This window comes from Athene noctua, chromosome 2 (assembly GCF_965140245.1).
Source record: "Athene noctua chromosome 2, bAthNoc1.hap1.1, whole genome shotgun sequence".
In the NCBI taxonomy this organism is placed as follows: domain Eukaryota; kingdom Metazoa; phylum Chordata; class Aves; order Strigiformes; family Strigidae; genus Athene; species Athene noctua.
The window spans coordinates 126,705,148-126,722,366 of record NC_134038.1 but is presented as its reverse complement, the minus strand read 5'-3'; the positions used below and the strand labels follow the sequence as shown (position 1 = coordinate 126,722,366).

The window sequence follows — 17,219 nt, the reverse complement described above, 5'->3', positions numbered from 1 at the left end:
TGCCCATGAAATACCATTTTGGAAACATCAAAAAATACTTACTCAACAGAAATTTGAAGCGGTAGAACTTCCTACCTTAACAACAACAGCCAGTGGAATAGAAAAGCATCATTAAAAAGAAAATATAGAATGTTTATTTATAATAGTTTCCATTACACAGCAAATGATCCTAAATCACATCTCAGTGTTTTACAAACCGTAACGTAGTATGCCTTGGGCAGAATTACAATCCCAAACTTGCTCTTACCTGCTGATAAAGAATTCAAAAAGATTACATTCACTACTGCAAAATGCTACTAATAGTAGGGGAGCAAAACACTAAGATTTGGAATTACATGAACACCATCTTAAAATGGCTGGACCATAAAAAGCAATTGGTCAAAACTCATGTTCCATTACAGACACGTTAGTGACACAAGATATTCTTCTGTCAGGTCACTCTTGGTCAAAAGAAAAAGAGAAAAGAACTAGAGTGTGGAAGAGAGCACAGAAAGAGAAATAAAAAGGAAGGGGGCAGGAAGAGAGGAGAGAAAAGAAAGGGGGAGAGAGCTAAAAAGAAAGTGAGAGAAAAAAAGAGTATGACAAAAAAGGGTAAGAAAGAATGATTAAAAGATGTTAATTATGGCTGACGTCAACCATCAGAAACCTGCTAGAAATATTTCATTTCTTCCCTTGCCCCAATAAGGAACTATGAGTTCCTAACACACTTTTAAGAAGAGTTCATCTGACAGGCACACTATACTCACAGCAGTAACAACACAAAATTATACCTGTCTCTCCAAATATCTAGTGTAGTCCAGGCTCCTGACTGCAGTGTCTCACCAATAGTTACACAAGAACACAGTCAAGCTGCAACAGAAACTGCTCCACAATATGAGCCTTTACATATGCCAGCAAACAAAACAAACCCCAGAGACTGAAATCTTTAGAACAGTCTGATTGCATATAGATCAGCTAAAACTTAACAGCAGGTCTAAACATTCAAAATTTACAAATATCAGAGTAGGTTTAAATAATCTCACACCTTCCCCTCACCTCCCTCAAATAATCAGGGAGGTCAGAGTAGTATAACATGAGTCATTAGCTGTATCAGTAAGTTCAGAAAAGAACTCAAGAACAGGTATCTCTCAAAAGCTTACAGGCAACCAGAAAAAGAAAAAAAGGAAAAAAAGACAGACTTGGAAAAACACCTTTTTTTCTTCCTCAACTCTGTAACTGTCATAAATAAAATGCAAATGCTGTATTCCTGAGGATTTTAATGAAATCCATTTCAATCACTGGCAATAACATATCTACCACAAGACAAGAGAGTGGGAAGGGAAACAACCAACGGAAAAAATAAGCTGTGTTTACAAGCTAGGAGTACATTTTACTGCACAGGAAAGACTGTTCCAGGTGGTATCTCTGAGATACTAGACAGAGAGAACAAAAGTATCTTTATATTCTCTTCATCCTGGATTGTTTCAAAGGCCACAGATGACTTCCATTTTACTTCAGGGCTCAGACACTTTACAAATGACTCCAGATACAAGGTAAAATACTTGCATTTGTTATGAAAAGAATGGAACATACAATTACTGCAGATATGTGTACTATAGCAGTCTCGTGGCAATTTACCACCACGGTCAGTCTTCAATCTATCTGGGTCTTTAACCATTACCAGGGAGTGTCTCTGTAAAAGGACAGCACCTCCTTACCCAACAGACAGCACTGGGAGGATAATCTATATAAGAAACGTGAGATACTCAAACGTTTATCATTCGAGGAGTCACATGCAATTAAAAAAAACTAAGCCTTCTTCTGTTTTAGCATTTTGCCTTGTACTGAAGAAAGGGTGAATAGCAAACTGCTGCAATCAGTTTGAATATTTTTAGGTCTACCAGATGAACTTCTGTGTTTGAGCCACATGCAAATAAAATAGAATCTACACAAAGAAAATAAGTATTTCTTTATCTTTTCCTGCCTAACATTTTAAAACTAGTGCTCAAAAAGAAGTTGCTTCCAATATTTTTTTCTTAAGGGTAGCCTTGAAGCTTCAGCTCCAGTAATAAAAGATAAAGAACATTTTATCAAAGTGTGTTAAAACTTTAAGCAAGTAAGCTATCTCAGAAAAAAAAAAATATCTTGGAAAGAATTTCAGAATCATTCTGTCTTACGCTACTGCAGTTTTCAGGGGAGTGTGCTGGGTTTGTGTGTAGTGGGGTTTTTGGTAGCAGGGGAGGGGGCTACAGCAGTGGCCCCTGTGAGAAGCTTCTCAAAGCTCCCCTGGCTCCAAGTCAGATCAGCCTCTGGCCAAGGCCGGGCCAATTAGTGATGGTGACCACGCAAACACTGAGGTCAATGGAAGGAAGGAGGAGGAGGAAGCAGGGGAGGTGCACTAGAGCAGAGACCCTCCCTGTATCCTGTGATGAAACAGCAGGGCCACCCCCCCCCAACACCCATGGGGGCCACTAGAGGAGCAGAGATTCACCTGCAGCCTGTGGAGCACCCCCGGGACTCTGTGGGAAGAAGCAGCCCCCGCTGTTGTAGTCTGGCACGGGGAGGACCGCAACATGTAGAGGTGACTCACGCTGGAGCATCTCAAGAGAACACATCCCGTGGGGAGGACTCACAGCAGAGAGAGTTTGTGGAGAACTGTCTCCTGTTAGAGGGACGCCACGTGGAGCAGGGGAAGAATGCGGAAGAGTGATTCTTCCCCACACCTTGGAGGAAGCAGCAGCGGACTGACTGCACCCCATCTCCTGTCCCTGGGCTGCTGGGAGAGGAGGTAGAGATATTGGCAACAAAACTGAGCCTGGGAAGAAGGGAGGGGTGGGGGACATGTTTTTAAGACATGAGAACACTTCTCACTGCCCCATTCTGTCCATTAAGTGCCATTAGCATGAAGTAATTTCTTTTCCCCTAAGGAGCCTGTCTTTTACCTGTGACTAATAATGGGTGAGCTACCCCTCCCTGGCCTTATCTTGATTTCTGAGCTTTCTGATTAATTTTTCTTTTTTCCAGCACTAGGGGGGAAGGGGTGAGAGAACAGAGCATCGTTCTCAGTTGCCTTCTGGGCTCAAACCACAACAGGGAGCCATTTGTAAAGGTAAAAAACCAAACTAAAATACATCAATTTCTTTAAGAAGTTTGACTCATTTCCACAGGACCAGAAGTTCTTTGTATTGTACAGTTAAATGAGTTAAATAATTTAAGTAATACTGCTCTAACAACATTTCTCCATTATACTAACTTACAACTGGTCTTGCAGTTCCACAATGATATATTCCAGCTGTTCCTTCTCCATTTTATGGGCAAGATCCATATCTTCAATTCTTTGTAACAGCAGTTTATTCTGTGAGACAGATTCAGATAGCTGGTTTTCTCTGAGTCGTACCAATTCTTCAAGGTAACCCTAGAAATATAAGTGTTAGAAAGCTTTAAAGAACACACTATCAAAAAAACCTTTCATTATGCTTGTTCACATTTTTCTGGTTTAAGATGTATACAGTTCTACTTTGGTTTTGTTGTAAATTTGTTTTGTTTTTTGTTTTTGTTTTTTTTTTAAATTCTTAGACTAGTAAATTGTCTTAAGATTACGATGTTTCCTAATAGGTGCCAAGAAAATCATGTACTTATTTATAATCCTGCAGAGGAATAAAATAATGGATGAAACAATGAGACAGGAATGCCACCAGCATGAAACACTAATTCATTTTTCAAAAACAACATACAGCACTCACTGATACAAGAAAAAAAATCAGAACTCTACGATTTAACAGATGCAGGATGTTAGATATTATGTAAAAAGGACAAGAGTAGAATATATATGGACCTATATAGTTAATGAAAGGGATGTAAAATTATTATTAAAAAAACCCATTATTGTAAAGTTTCTTTGAAAACTACAATATCATATCACACATTAAAATGACAAAGAAGAAATTAATATTCATCTACAGTAAAGCATAAGGTAGGACAACCAGTGAAGGTCACTTCTTTTAGTAACATTAGACATGTAGGGCTGGAATGTGCATTTATGTAATCGTTTTTCCAACTAATACTATAAAAGATTTAGGGCAGTCCTAATCAGACTCCGACTACTTAGTCATTTACAAAAATCCACAATGTGAGTGTTTAACATCAGCTGTGAGGGCACACTGGTGACAAAGTATGTTCAGTGTTCACAAATTACACATCTGGTTACAATACTAAGCAGCTATTTCTTTTTGTTCTTCAAGCAAAGTCCCAACATCTCAGATGCCAGTAACTTCTTATCAATTCTTAGTTAAAGCTGGATACAGTAAGTCTATACTGCAAAAAATTTTGCACATTCCTGGAAAAACTTGTAACTTTCATAGGTGCCCACATTAAAAAAATAAAGTTTAAAAAAGGTATTTTTCATAGTCACAGGTGTAGTCCTGTTGAGTAAGAATACAGGTTTCATGTTAGCTGGTTGTAATTCATCACCACAAAGACTATTAAGGGTTTGGAGCATCACTCATATGAGACAAGGCAGAAAGAGCTGGCATTGCTCAGTCCAGGGCTGGGGAAGGCGGAGGAAGGAAGAGAGTCATATCAATGTGTATCAATATTTAATAGGAGGCTGTAAAGAGGATGCAGTCAGACTCTTTCCAGCAGTATCCAGTGAAAAGAGGCAATGGGCACAAACTGCAATACAGGAAACAATTTAAAGGTAGGAAACAACCTTTTTTTTTTCCTAATTTTTTATTTTTCAGTGAACACTGGAACAGGTTGTCTAGACAGGCTGGGGAGTCTGCATCCCTGAGATATTCACAACCCAACTGAACAAGGCCCTGAGCAACCTGCTCTAGTGTACCTTTTTCTGATCAGGGGAGTTGGACTAGGCAATCTCAAGAGGCACCACCCGACCACAAGTATTCTGTGATTACATACAGTTCTAGCCACTGGATATATTTATATTTGATAGGAACTTATTTTAATCTCAGTACAAGTTCCAAGGAATCTTAAGAGCTTCTCAGTATGCCTGGTTCTGCCCCATCAAATGTTACTGTTACCTTGACTATTAAGGTGCTCCCTGGAGCTCTAAGTAGTGCTTTGAAAGTAATAAATGGTGCATTAAGGACATACACAAACTTCCTGCCTCCCAGAAACGTCAAAAAATATTTTGCAAAAAAATTTTAGATATGATAATACCAGTATCGGAAACAGAATACTATGAACAGTAAATACCTCTATCTGTAATGACATGGAGAGGCATCGTCCACCAGTGAAAGCATATAGAACTCCAGTATAAACAGTACACAAAGAATTTAGTTTACTACACAAAAGTGAAGAGTTTATACCATTCCAAAATGGGGAAGGGATAACTTCCACATAAGTAACTACTGTGTAAATTATGACTCATTAGTCTAGACAAGACACAACTTGGAAAGGACAGACTCACTATATTTCCAGAGTGGCCTGAAGAAGGCAGGAAGGAAGCCACTGTTCATCATTTTTTAAAATACAAGAGCTAGGTACCCTGAAACAAAGCTCATAGGAGCCAGATTCAAAAGACAGAAAAGGAGGTGGCTTTTCACACAACAGATGGTAGATATGCAGAATGCTTTGCCAAAAAAAAGTATTTAAAAATTTACACGGGGTCAAGTAGGTATTCGGCAAGTATTTGGAAGAGAGATCCATCACTGGTTACTAAACAGACAAGTCTTATCAGCTTCAGGAAGCTGTTGAGCTGATATGCATTGGCCAAGAAATATTAGAGGAAAAACAGTGCATATACATTAGCTTTGTTTTTATTCTTCCCTCCACATCTACTTTGGGCAAGTATCCAAGATAGGATAGTAGGATAACCAAGGATTCTTGGTCTAAACCAGCACAGCATTGTTGACCTAATAAAGCAACACTAGGATTTACCTTGCTAAAAATAATACCTGACCCTATCCTACCATTCAAACGACTCAGAAGATACAGATACCTTTATCTTAGCTGAAATCCAACTGCTTGTCATATTGTGACCCTGTTAAACTTCATTTACCTGTGCTATTAATGACTGCACATACTTACCTAGGAGGCACAAAAGGAATTTATCCTTGTGCAAAATAAATGATAATAGAGCAAAAGAAGGATCTATCAGACTCAATATATCAGTTGCTAAAAATACATTTTTTTTAACTTGGTCGTCTTGTCAGAAACAAGGTTTTCCAACACACAGAATGTCAGAAAACCCCTTTGTCTGAAAGAAAACACTGCCCCTGATTAACTGGTACCTACTGCACTGTGTACAACTTGATTGTTGCTGCAACTTACTACCATGAAAAATATCCCAAAAAGGGAAGGAGAGAAACGCCTAGGAAAAGAGCTCAATTCCATAGTTCATCTAATCTCTTAATGGTCATTTGTTCAAGCTGTAATAGAACAGAAGTAGTATAGTTGAAATGAATTAAACAAACATTTGGTAGGCACATCCCAAACGAAAATTAGACAGTGGAAAACTTTCTGTCTGTAGGAATAAAAAAGTTATTTTGTTGCTGCAATTGTCAAATAGGCATTTGAAAGGAGGACAATTAGGGAAGTGTCAACGGCTGTCAGAGTAGCTATCATTTTGAAAATTGTATTAAATGCATCACAGTTTTCAAAGAGTTATAAAACTGACATGAATTCATCCCTACATTAATTGACTATAGACGTTGGCAGTTCATTAAGAGAATGCTACAAGGAATAATGTGACTCACTAAAATAATAATGCTCAAAAATTTGAAGTGCTCAGCATCAGATCAGCAAGTAACTTCCCATTGAGCAGAAATGTTTCTGGATCTTAGACTTCTGAGTAAACCAAAACCTCCATTTGCTGCTACAGCCACTGAAGGTCTTTGTGCTTTTGTAAATGTAAAGTTTCCTAGTGATTCTGGCTAGTGGCTTTGGACACCATGTTTTAATATTGTTTCTATAGATGTCTGTCACAACTTTGATGGGGTATCCTTCATGGGATATCCTTGGAAATGAACCATCTGGATGTACCAAGAAAAATAAACATCCACCTGTTTTGTTCTCTTCAGTGATTCTCCAGAGCTGATGACACATTCCTCACTAAGCACCAAAATATTTTACAATCTCTGGGGAGGAGAAGAGCAGAGTTCAAATCGATGTAATATTTTTGTCTGGACACAAGGATGAAATGCTGTCCTGATTACATTCCTGTGCTTCAAGCACTGTTGGGGTGGGGAGAGAAACATTTTCATTTTATGTGGTTGAGAGATGCCTTTTGAATGGCACATTTTGGTTTACAAAAGCAGGGGAAAATGTCCTCTGTACCAGAGAGAGCCCCAAGGAACACAAGCTCTTTCTATATGGAAGGTGATACCACACTGGACAAGAAGATAGTACCAGCAACCTGGATGCCAACATTTAAGGTCATATTCCAAAAATAAGAAGTCTAAGGGACCCAAAATAGAAAAGAAATAATTGTATGCCTATTTCAAAAAAGATAACCTCTCACATCTATCACCCGACCGTAAGTCTGATTTCTTCACTATTACTTAGAAAAACTTTAACTAGGGTCTCTCACATACACTAACATAAACCAACTTTGGTTTTACCCATTCTGTATTAAGACTGATATTTAGCAATCCATACTACATTTACCCTAATGAATTGAACATAGCCAGGACTCCTCCTCAGGTATAGTTTCTCTGTCTGGCTATATTATACTAAAATTCAAGTAACAAAGGACTGCGTCTGAAGTCATACTGCTTTTTTGGAATGATCGCTGACAAACACTAATTCACAAACCATGACCTGAAATAATCTGAGAATGCACTAGTTGTCCCAGGCCAAAACCATGCCAACAATCATTCTTAGAATTTAAATATGTGACTGAGTTGGTTGCAGGACCTGGGCCACAGTTAATGTACTGAATCCCAACAGGCAGAAGATCCATTCTAGATACCATCTGTCCCTCTCCTTTTTTCTTCTCAGTACAGTAAAAACTAGAGAGACATAATCTTGTGATTGTAATGCCCTAAACTAAGAGAAATAATCACACTCCAAGCGCCCTTATATAGTTCCAGCCCTTGGTTTACTGTGTTCAGAGTTACACCAAAATAAAATTCTGACATTAGGTAAAAAGAATACTAAATACTAATAAAGTCTTTAAAAGCATTAACTATTTGTCTTTCATTTTTCTTCCCTTTCATATTTCCTGACTCCTCATTTTTTTGTGCACTATTTCTTCAGTGTCTACTAACAGTCTTCCCCCTTCTCTCTGCCACTAGCCAACAGGTATTGTTGTCTCTGTAGTTGTAATACATTCTTAAGAAAAAGTGACAAGCACTTTGCTTTTAAAAATACTAAAATAATAAAAAGCTTGGACATATATTTCACCTTTAACTTAGAGTATTTTGGGTGGTACAGTACCTTTGGTTTCTATAATAACATTCAATATAACACCTAAATTATTAAAAACATACTTTTTTCTCCTTTCTCATCCTAGCTTGAAGCAGGTCTTAAAATTACTTTTTTAAAAACTCATCTCAGTATCACCGAGAAGATAAGTTATGCTTTTCATTCCTAGATGGTTGACTTTGCTGATCATTTTTGTTTACTTTAAGACTAAATGTTTAACATCACTATCATTACAAAAGCCTTCAGCCACCTACATCAGTTAAAGCCTATGGCCTCTAAGGAAGAGGAAAAATCACATGGAGAGTTGTGTTCACTTCAAGCTCACAACCTGACAGCTTCAGAGATACATTGCCTGGAACTCCAAGACTAGAAAAAGGAGCCAAAGCTTCTACATTATATTGTGAAATCTGATCTCCGAATTATTATCATTCTCTTCCCACTCTCCCCAAACCTTTTCCCTCAAATCAGTGAGAAAAGATACTTAAGATACTCTGATGCTTGTAAAACTTGACCATTTACATGAAGCTAAACAATATTTATTATTTTCTGCCTTTACTTATATGTCACCATTTGGCTGGTAATGAACTTTGGCTCCATCACCCCCCACAAAATTAATCTTTTACCTTCTGTTCCAAAGCAAGCCGGTACTTCTGTTCTACCCTTTTGCATTTGTTGTACCAACTGTTTTCATCCATGATGAAAGGAGGACCAATGTTCTCTGGAGTGCTGCCTTCACTGCCCGTACTGCCCAATGTTCTTAGTTCTTCTTCATCACTGCTGATGCTGTCAGAACTGAAGGATCACATTTATTAGTCAAGTGAAAAAGCTGTGTTTGTTAAAATGCAAATTCCCCTTGAAATTAAAAGCACCACAGTTCTTAAAGACAACTAAAGCTCTGTAAACCAAAAAGAATCAAAATGCTGGGATAGGATAGATCACCAAATGCAACTTATATTTCAAGCTTTTATTTGAGAAGTCACCTAAAGAATGGGCAAAGATTTGCCTGTGATCTTAGTCAAGTTGTCTTAGGCAAGTCAGACAACTTTATGTGGGATAGTCTCCTAGAATAGAATGGGCCAAAGCATTACAATATGTTATCTAAGGAAGTGGTGACTTAATCTTTCCTTCACAAACTCAGGGCAAAGAGTAGTATCTGAAAATGTATTTGTTTCTAAAAAATGCAGAAAAATAAGAAAGTGATTGTTGTTATGCTAAATCATGAAAAATGCAAATGAGAAAGTAAAGTTATGGTCATAGCAAAGACCATGTGCCTATTATTTCACAGTACCTAAGTATCTCACCACGTAGTATGTAGATTCATTGTTAAAATATCTCCGTATCATCCAGAATCAATGTATGCCAGAGAATTCAGACATCTGTTGCAAAGAATTTTAATTTATCCCAATAACTATTTGAAATTGCCCCTTACAACTATACTTTCCACTATATTAACAGAATTTACTGGTTTTTTAAGTAGTGAGTCCTAAGACCCCATGATCCTGCTGTGATGCAAATTCTGCTTTAACTGAACCATGCAATTTGTCATTAACATGTAAGATAATAAGAACTTCAAGAGAATAACTAGGATGTGTCATGTTCAGTTGTACATCTTCAAGACTATTCCTAACTCCCAACTGCATTCTTCATTTTGACAAATCTAACAATAGAACACATCCCATCAATTTCCAGGCTTTTTGGAGATGCCAAATTGCTAACTTATCTGTTAGATAGTGATCATTCTTTTTACTATTAATTATATGGTTGATCAGAGGAGCAAAATGGGGCTGAAAGGTCAGATTATATCCACAACTGGCCATAATTTTCTATTGTGTGCTATCTGCTCATACTGCACACTGCTTATCTGTCATATTTTATCATTTACCAGGTCATACATAATTTTAATTTACAAAGTAACCACTTTTAAGTTTATGGCTACACAGAAAAGGCCCAAGAGAAAAGAAAACTTGCTCTGGTGATCTTCAAAGGAAATAAAAAAATTTGTCTCCTGCTGAACTGTGAGTCTAATCCAAGTAAACAAAGTTAACATGACTCATTCTGATGAGTCACGTAATCATTTCACTAGTCTGGAAAACCAAGGTAGCTGAGTGTACAGGTTTGTGTTTAGAAATGGATATTATTTTGAATGTGAAATGAAAAGTAAGAGGTCCAGTATGAAGTAAAATTTTTTCAATTAAATAAAATTTTAAAAAACAGTGTAAAGATAAAAAGTACCTTTGGGTGTACTTCAAGTATGGTGTATAATCTATGACAGCTGGAAAGCTGCCATCCAATCCCTCTCCCTTCAGACAAAAACTAGTAAAACAGAGAAACAATGGTAAGATTATAACAAGAAAATAAATGACAGTGACAGTTGAATCTTAGCAATGTGAAATTTAATTTTTCTTAGGTTTTTTGGTAATGATACAGGACTAGAGCATTTAACACTGAAATCCTACTCAGCTGAGCTAGACTGTTTAATATTAAATGAGAGTCACTGTCACTGAGCATATTATAAGATAATGAAAACCCCAACAAACAGAAATTCCATGTAATCAGGGAACATATCAGGGGAAGTGATATAAACCCTAATTTTTAAATATTTGCTTTAATTCTGAAAATACAGATGGATTGCAAGAGAATAACAGGAAAAGTAATGTCAGCTGAAGAAACAGAAGAGCTATGGATAAGCTTGCAATCTTCAGTATTTAAACTCATTTAAAGTGTTTGCAGAGTGCTTATGTAACATCCTACTAACTTTAAGTGAAAAATTAGTTCTCAAAAGTACTTCAGCCTTTCTCATTTCAGATACTTTCTGGTGTTGGGCTGCAGGAAGACAAGGAACACTAATGAAACTAACTTTCAGAACATGTTCTTAAATGGCTGTAGCTTTATAAAGCTCTCTCTACACGGTATTCTTTTTGTACTGGATACAAAAGATCATAGTTGAATCATGTTTAATTATCATAGAAGTGACAAAATTAATTATTCTTCCACAAGGCTCATATTCCTTACTCCTCCTATCTGTCATCAAAAACCAGATTCCAGTAAGACACAGATTTTGCTAATTTAATTGCAAAGTGCCATTTTTGATAATGCAGTCACCTAAGTGGTATTTGGGAAGTACATCTGAAGTGTTTTTTTCCCCTAAGAAAAGAAAAAGAAAGAAACCAACAAAGACCACCTCTGCAAAACCACAATTAGCTTAAGTGGATACATAATTCCATATTGCTGTAAGGGGAAAATAAAAAAGAAATTAGATTCTGTTCTCACCTGGGGTTCCCCCATCTCCACCCCAAAGCCTTATTTACAGTTCCACTAGATAAGCCAGTCAACATTTATAAGAGGCTGTTTGAACTGAAAAAAAGAGATCTCAAACATAACATGCAAAGAATGGCTACAGCTTCTCAGCCATTCAAACCACAGTACTATGAATTATATGTGGCACAATAAAAATGCTCCAGTAGCACTATGTTCCTATTTTGCCCAGATAATTTCTAGGCTCTTAAAAGCTGCACTGACAAAAACTTACAGTGTCTCCAATGAGAACCAATCATTACTCTGAATCCTATTAACAGATATCTATAAATATGCTTATATTACATATCAGAGGACAAGGGAAGAACAAGCTGCATACAACTAAGCTCACACAGCAGTAGTATGTACCACTGAGGCTTACGGGAGCCACACAGTCAATTGATGATTATTTACAACAGGATTTACATACTGCAGACCTACTCCTGCTACGCTTCTTAATCATGTATAGCTATAGTCCTTCCAAGTATAGTGCTAATACAGAAGCAGTTTAATTTCACAAAGTGTAAAGTTTAAACTAATAAAATCTGTTAAGATTTGAATTTGCTGTACACGAGGCTAGCTCTTATCCTGCAGCACGCTTCTGTTCCCCCAGAACATATGTTGAGGATGCAGTTAAGCCAACCTAATGACTAAATGCTGGCAAAAGGAGCTATTCTGCATTTTCAACCTCCCCCTCACCATTTTTTCTTTCTTTTTCTTTTTTAATTTATTTAAGTCACAACCAGAGATTCCCCCTCCCCTCTTACAGTCTAACTCCATGATGAGCTAGTTCAGCCATGAAGACAAGAATTTTTAGGTTTTTTTCCCCTTTGGCATCCAGCTGCAGTTCCACGGACAGCTGAACTAAATGCTCACTGCCTCCAGAAAGGGAAGACATTACTCAATCCTTTTTACTCCTTCTCTTCTCTGAGCCATATGGTCCCATCATCTCTGTCACTAATAGAATGCTTTCGTGAATCAAACTAGCTAACAACAAAAGAACTCTCTTGTCTTCCTACTGGGTATGCTTTTTTACTCTTTAGCAAGTTAAGCTGGCTCACAGATGGGTCCAACAAGCCTCAAAATTGGTATAAGGGTACATAAGCAGGAGTAGATCTTCAAAGGCCTTTTGGCAACAATCACTCAGTGTATCCAATGAGACTATATGCTGTTTTCTGCCAGCTTATCTCCTAAACTGGTTTGTAACAAGCATCAATGCTGCTGCAGGGTAAATATTAACAGTGTTCTGCCAGGAGACTAGAAAATCATCACCACTCTACTTTTCCCTATGCTGTATTACAAAACCCTTTCCCAGTGGCTCTGTGTGAGGCTAAGTGGGCCCAACCAGGCATATTAACAGGGCCTTGCACCAACCAGGCTTGATCTTTTCATAGGCACAAGTCTTCATATCTTGCTGATGTTTTTTATGTAGATATATATTCATATTTACATACTAGGATGCTTTTTATATTCTCTAGCATGTGCTTCCATCTTCATTACTCCAAAACACAGAATTAATTGTATAACAAAGCACACAAAAGTCTAACTTGAAATTGCAAAGGTAAATTCATGTAATCTGATGATACTTTGCAGTTTGGCTGCAGTTAATTATAATATAAATTAAACAGTCATTTGTAGGTTAAGCTTTTAAAATCTAGAAGCGCTGAAGTTGGATACCTACACCTTCTACATATGCAGTTACAATGCTGTCACTGAGTACCAGGGTATAACCATGTATTTAATCACACAGTTTTCCTTACAGTTTAAAAATAACTAAAAGATTTAGTTGTCTGTAAGCTTCACTTAATAGGTTTGATATATCTTCTGCAATTACATTTCTGATTGCTTTCGGGATTTTGATATCTGGAAGAAATACTGTGTAATCATGCAGCTATATAAACTATGGTATAACTTTGTTCTTAACGAGAAGAGCCATTCAAGATCTCTCTTTCCCTCCCCCTCTTTCCTTCACCCCCCCAAGTTTTGTCTCTCAAACTACCAAGGGAATCTAACGATTTCTTCCATAATGCATTGATTTATAAGTACTTTCCCTGATCATTTTGTTATGAAGCATGCAAATACAATACCTGAAATCAATTGCATTGAGTCCCAACAGCATGCCAGCAAGCATATTTGCTTCTTCACCAAGAACAATTGCTCCATCCTCATAAAATCTCCTTTGATAAAAAAGAAATTAATTCAGTTAATACCATCTTCTGTAAAATAATAACATTTTTCATAGTTAACAGAAAATGGAAGAAATCCAGTTTAAATAAAAATAACTCATGTGAACCCCAGGGGCATTCATATTTCATTTTAAATAAAGCAAACCAATACACTGCACAGCACAAAACACCACAATCTTAGAGCACATGGAAATTGGGACAGAAGCAAAAAGAATCTACAATATTAGCCCTAAGAAACAGTAGAACATGATGGACAAAATGCAAAGAAAATGATGAAGATATCTTATACTTTACTGATGAAAGGAAGAATTTGTGTCACGTACGTAAAAAAAATTACTCTATTGCATGAAAAAAAGTTCTGTCTCGTACCTGCAGGCTCTTTTAAAGTGTGACATTCACGCTTCATTCTTAGTAGTTGATTATTTAAAAAAAAATATTTTCACAAATCAACTGTTTTCCAAATAGCGTTCTTTTTCTTAAAATACTGCATGCTGGGAAGCTACATGCTGCCTTCAGTTATTGTGAGACTTTTCATTATTTGAAGGAGGAGTGTTTTCTTAACACCATTTTTTATTGAAAAACACCAACTGGCCAAAGTTTTAAAACTCCATGCCTTGGTCTCAAAACACACTTCACGTACCCTGGTATATGCGGACTTGTGAAGTCTGCTTGAAAACAACCACCAATAAAGCACCAATTTAAAAATCTGTATTCCCTCACCGCCTCCCATTCTCTCCCATGTATTCTAATTTTCTCCTCCCAGCTACCACAGAAGCTACTTCCAGAGAGAAATGCTCCATGCACAGGGTAGGCAAATAGGTCCCATTATTGCAACACCTGGCCTTGTAAGAAAGGCATTGGTCTGTTCAGCAAAGTAGCACAGAACTTTAATTTCTGTGTTAAAGGAGTCTTGGCAGCAGCAGAGGCAAAAAGGTGACTAGAATTCACCTGAGCATTACACATGGAAAGAGAGAAACCAAGAGCTGTTCAGTACCAAAGACAAGGTTGAAAGGTCACTTACCAGAAACCGATATGCACAGTCTACCTATACATTCTAGCAAGGTGCGATTGTAAGAAGGTGCCAGGTTATTGAATGCAACCTGTCCTTCATAGAAATACCAGCAACACTGCCCTGCCAAAAGCTCCATCTGTTCTAAGAACTGCATGAAAGCATCGGGATGGCTCAGTGAGAGCTCGAGTTGTCTGCATGGAGAACATCCAGAAGAGACACATTCTGGGGCACAGCTCCAAAGACTGAACTGCATTATAATGCACACTGTCAGAAGTTTTGCAGTTTCATAACAGGCATCCATTTGCTGTAAGGAAACAAGTTGTCCAAGATCTTGGATGTTCTCAGTGGAAGCAATAAATCTGGAAAACTTCCTCTGGGAAGACAAAGATTATAGTCCTAACACTGAAGCTATGAGGTACAGACTCATCTCTCTACCCTGGTACTTCAGGAAGGGCACCAGGAGACTAAACTGACCACTGGTTGGGACAGAATCCTGAGCTAGATGGACTTTACAGTCTGATTCAGTACAGTTACTCTTATTTGTGAACTAACAGCAATGACCCCAGTACAAGCTGATTACAAACCATTTCACTGGCATCTGTAAAATCACTGCCAGGTACCACTCTGTACCGTGTTCAGTTTATCTTGTAAAATCTTAAATACTTGTAACGTCATACTTGTAACAGTGAGACACAGATGTTAGTCTGACAGCAGCAATGTTTCTTAAACCAACTACAGTTACCCAGCCAAAACAACAGTCCCCTTGGAAAACCCTCAAGTCTTCTTTCAGCATGTTGACATGTCACAACAGAACAGCCTACTTTAAGAGTCTGTGCTGACCAATTTGTTAGAAAAGTAATTGTGTGCCCGTGCTGAATCCAACCCCCTTCCAAGTGTAATGTGCAGATCCAGCACTAATAATGTGCTGCTTCATTAAAGGACTAGCCCTAAGATCAGGCACCTAAACACAACAGCAAAGTTTAAAAAGAGCTAGCAGTATGATTGATGAAGCTCATATTCTACATACACACATGTAACATGATATTTACAGTTTACATAAATAATTATTAAATATACATATAGCACAATATATAATTTAAAATACTAAATAGATGGTGCAAAGCATCACTAAAAAAATCAGACCGCTTATCAGGTATCCAAAATCCCACACAGGAAAAGAGTCTGTCCACTATTGACAGTGGATTTTAAATCCACACTACCAAGACCTGAAACTGTAACTTTTATTTCCATTACATGTATTTAAAATATTACTTCAAAACAAACTTTGCACTTACTATGTTTGGAATGCAAGAGGGGTTGTTTCCAAAAGCTATACCACTGAAAGAACATTCAAATATATGAAAAATTAACATGTTCAAAGAAATTAATTTGAAACTGCTAATAAAATAATACCACTGTTATCCACTAGTAAACAAACCGCACTACCAAACAAGGACAAAGAATGTACTACTTAACTACACAGTCTGTGACCCTCCTCTTCCTCCTCATCTCCCCCTCAAAAACTCAAGTGACTTTTCATTTGGAGTCAACATGAGTAAATCTTTTGCAGAAATCTTTGTTCTATGAGCTTCTTGTCTACTGTAAATGCAAGCAAATCTGGGTAAAATAAAGATGACAGGTCTGGAAAATTTCAGTAAAATGGGATGTTTACCTAGTTGTGATTCAAAGTCACCTTAATATTGGCAAAATATATAGTGATCTGTGGACAAATAGTATTACAAACAGAAATAATATTCTAAACGAACAGAAGTTCTTAACAGAGGAAGTTCTTAAACAGTCTATTCAGTACATCTAAAACTTTTAGAATTCAACATAATGTACCACAACATGTTACAGACTCACTCATATTTAGATGACTTCATGATATATCTACAAGACACAGTTGTTACAGGAAAAAACATCATATAACAATCACATAATCTAGAACCAGTCCAGAACTGCCAGAGTATTTTCTATCACAAAGCATATTCTTGTCCATACCAGCTTTTACCATTAGAAGGTACAACAAAAGTCTGTTACACATTTTTCATATTACATCAAAAATCCTAGCTATGCCTGATCACTAGTTCTGTTCTTCTGTATTTCTCAAAAGGTTCTTGGAATTTTGTTTTCTCTTCAAGGAAAGTTCCTATAAAAACTATTTTTTACTGAGTCTCTAGGGCTTGCTGTCACCCATACCTGATTTTGAAAGGAAGATTACATCTTCTACCTTTATCAAGCTACAATTTCAGAATTAGTCCCTTCTTTAGGGAGTTTTTCTTCTCTTTTGACCTTTCAAGAATTCCAGAATTATTTCCACATTTTTAAATCACAAAGGGATTTTCAATTTTGCAGTTTTATCC

At 37.2% G+C, this 17,219-nt stretch overlaps 1 protein-coding gene across 4 annotated transcripts in view; it reads right to left on the bottom strand.

The window, feature by feature from the left end:
* The window catches only part of RUNDC3B (RUN domain containing 3B), a 58,013-nt gene that overhangs the window by 19,748 nt on the left and 21,046 nt on the right, over positions 1-17,219 (bottom strand). For 3 of the 4 annotated variants that reach the window (XM_074900221.1, XM_074900223.1, XM_074900224.1), the window contains exons 5-8: positions 13,746-13,835; positions 10,597-10,677; positions 8,988-9,156; positions 3,237-3,394 (exon numbers count right to left, since the gene is read on the bottom strand). In XM_074900221.1, the coding sequence (XP_074756322.1) occupies positions 3,237-3,394; positions 8,988-9,156; positions 10,597-10,677; positions 13,746-13,835 (498 nt within the window). The remainder of the gene's footprint in view (positions 1-3,236; positions 3,395-8,987; positions 9,157-10,596; positions 10,678-13,745; positions 13,836-17,219) is intronic. The other variant, XM_074900222.1, reaches the window with a different exon arrangement.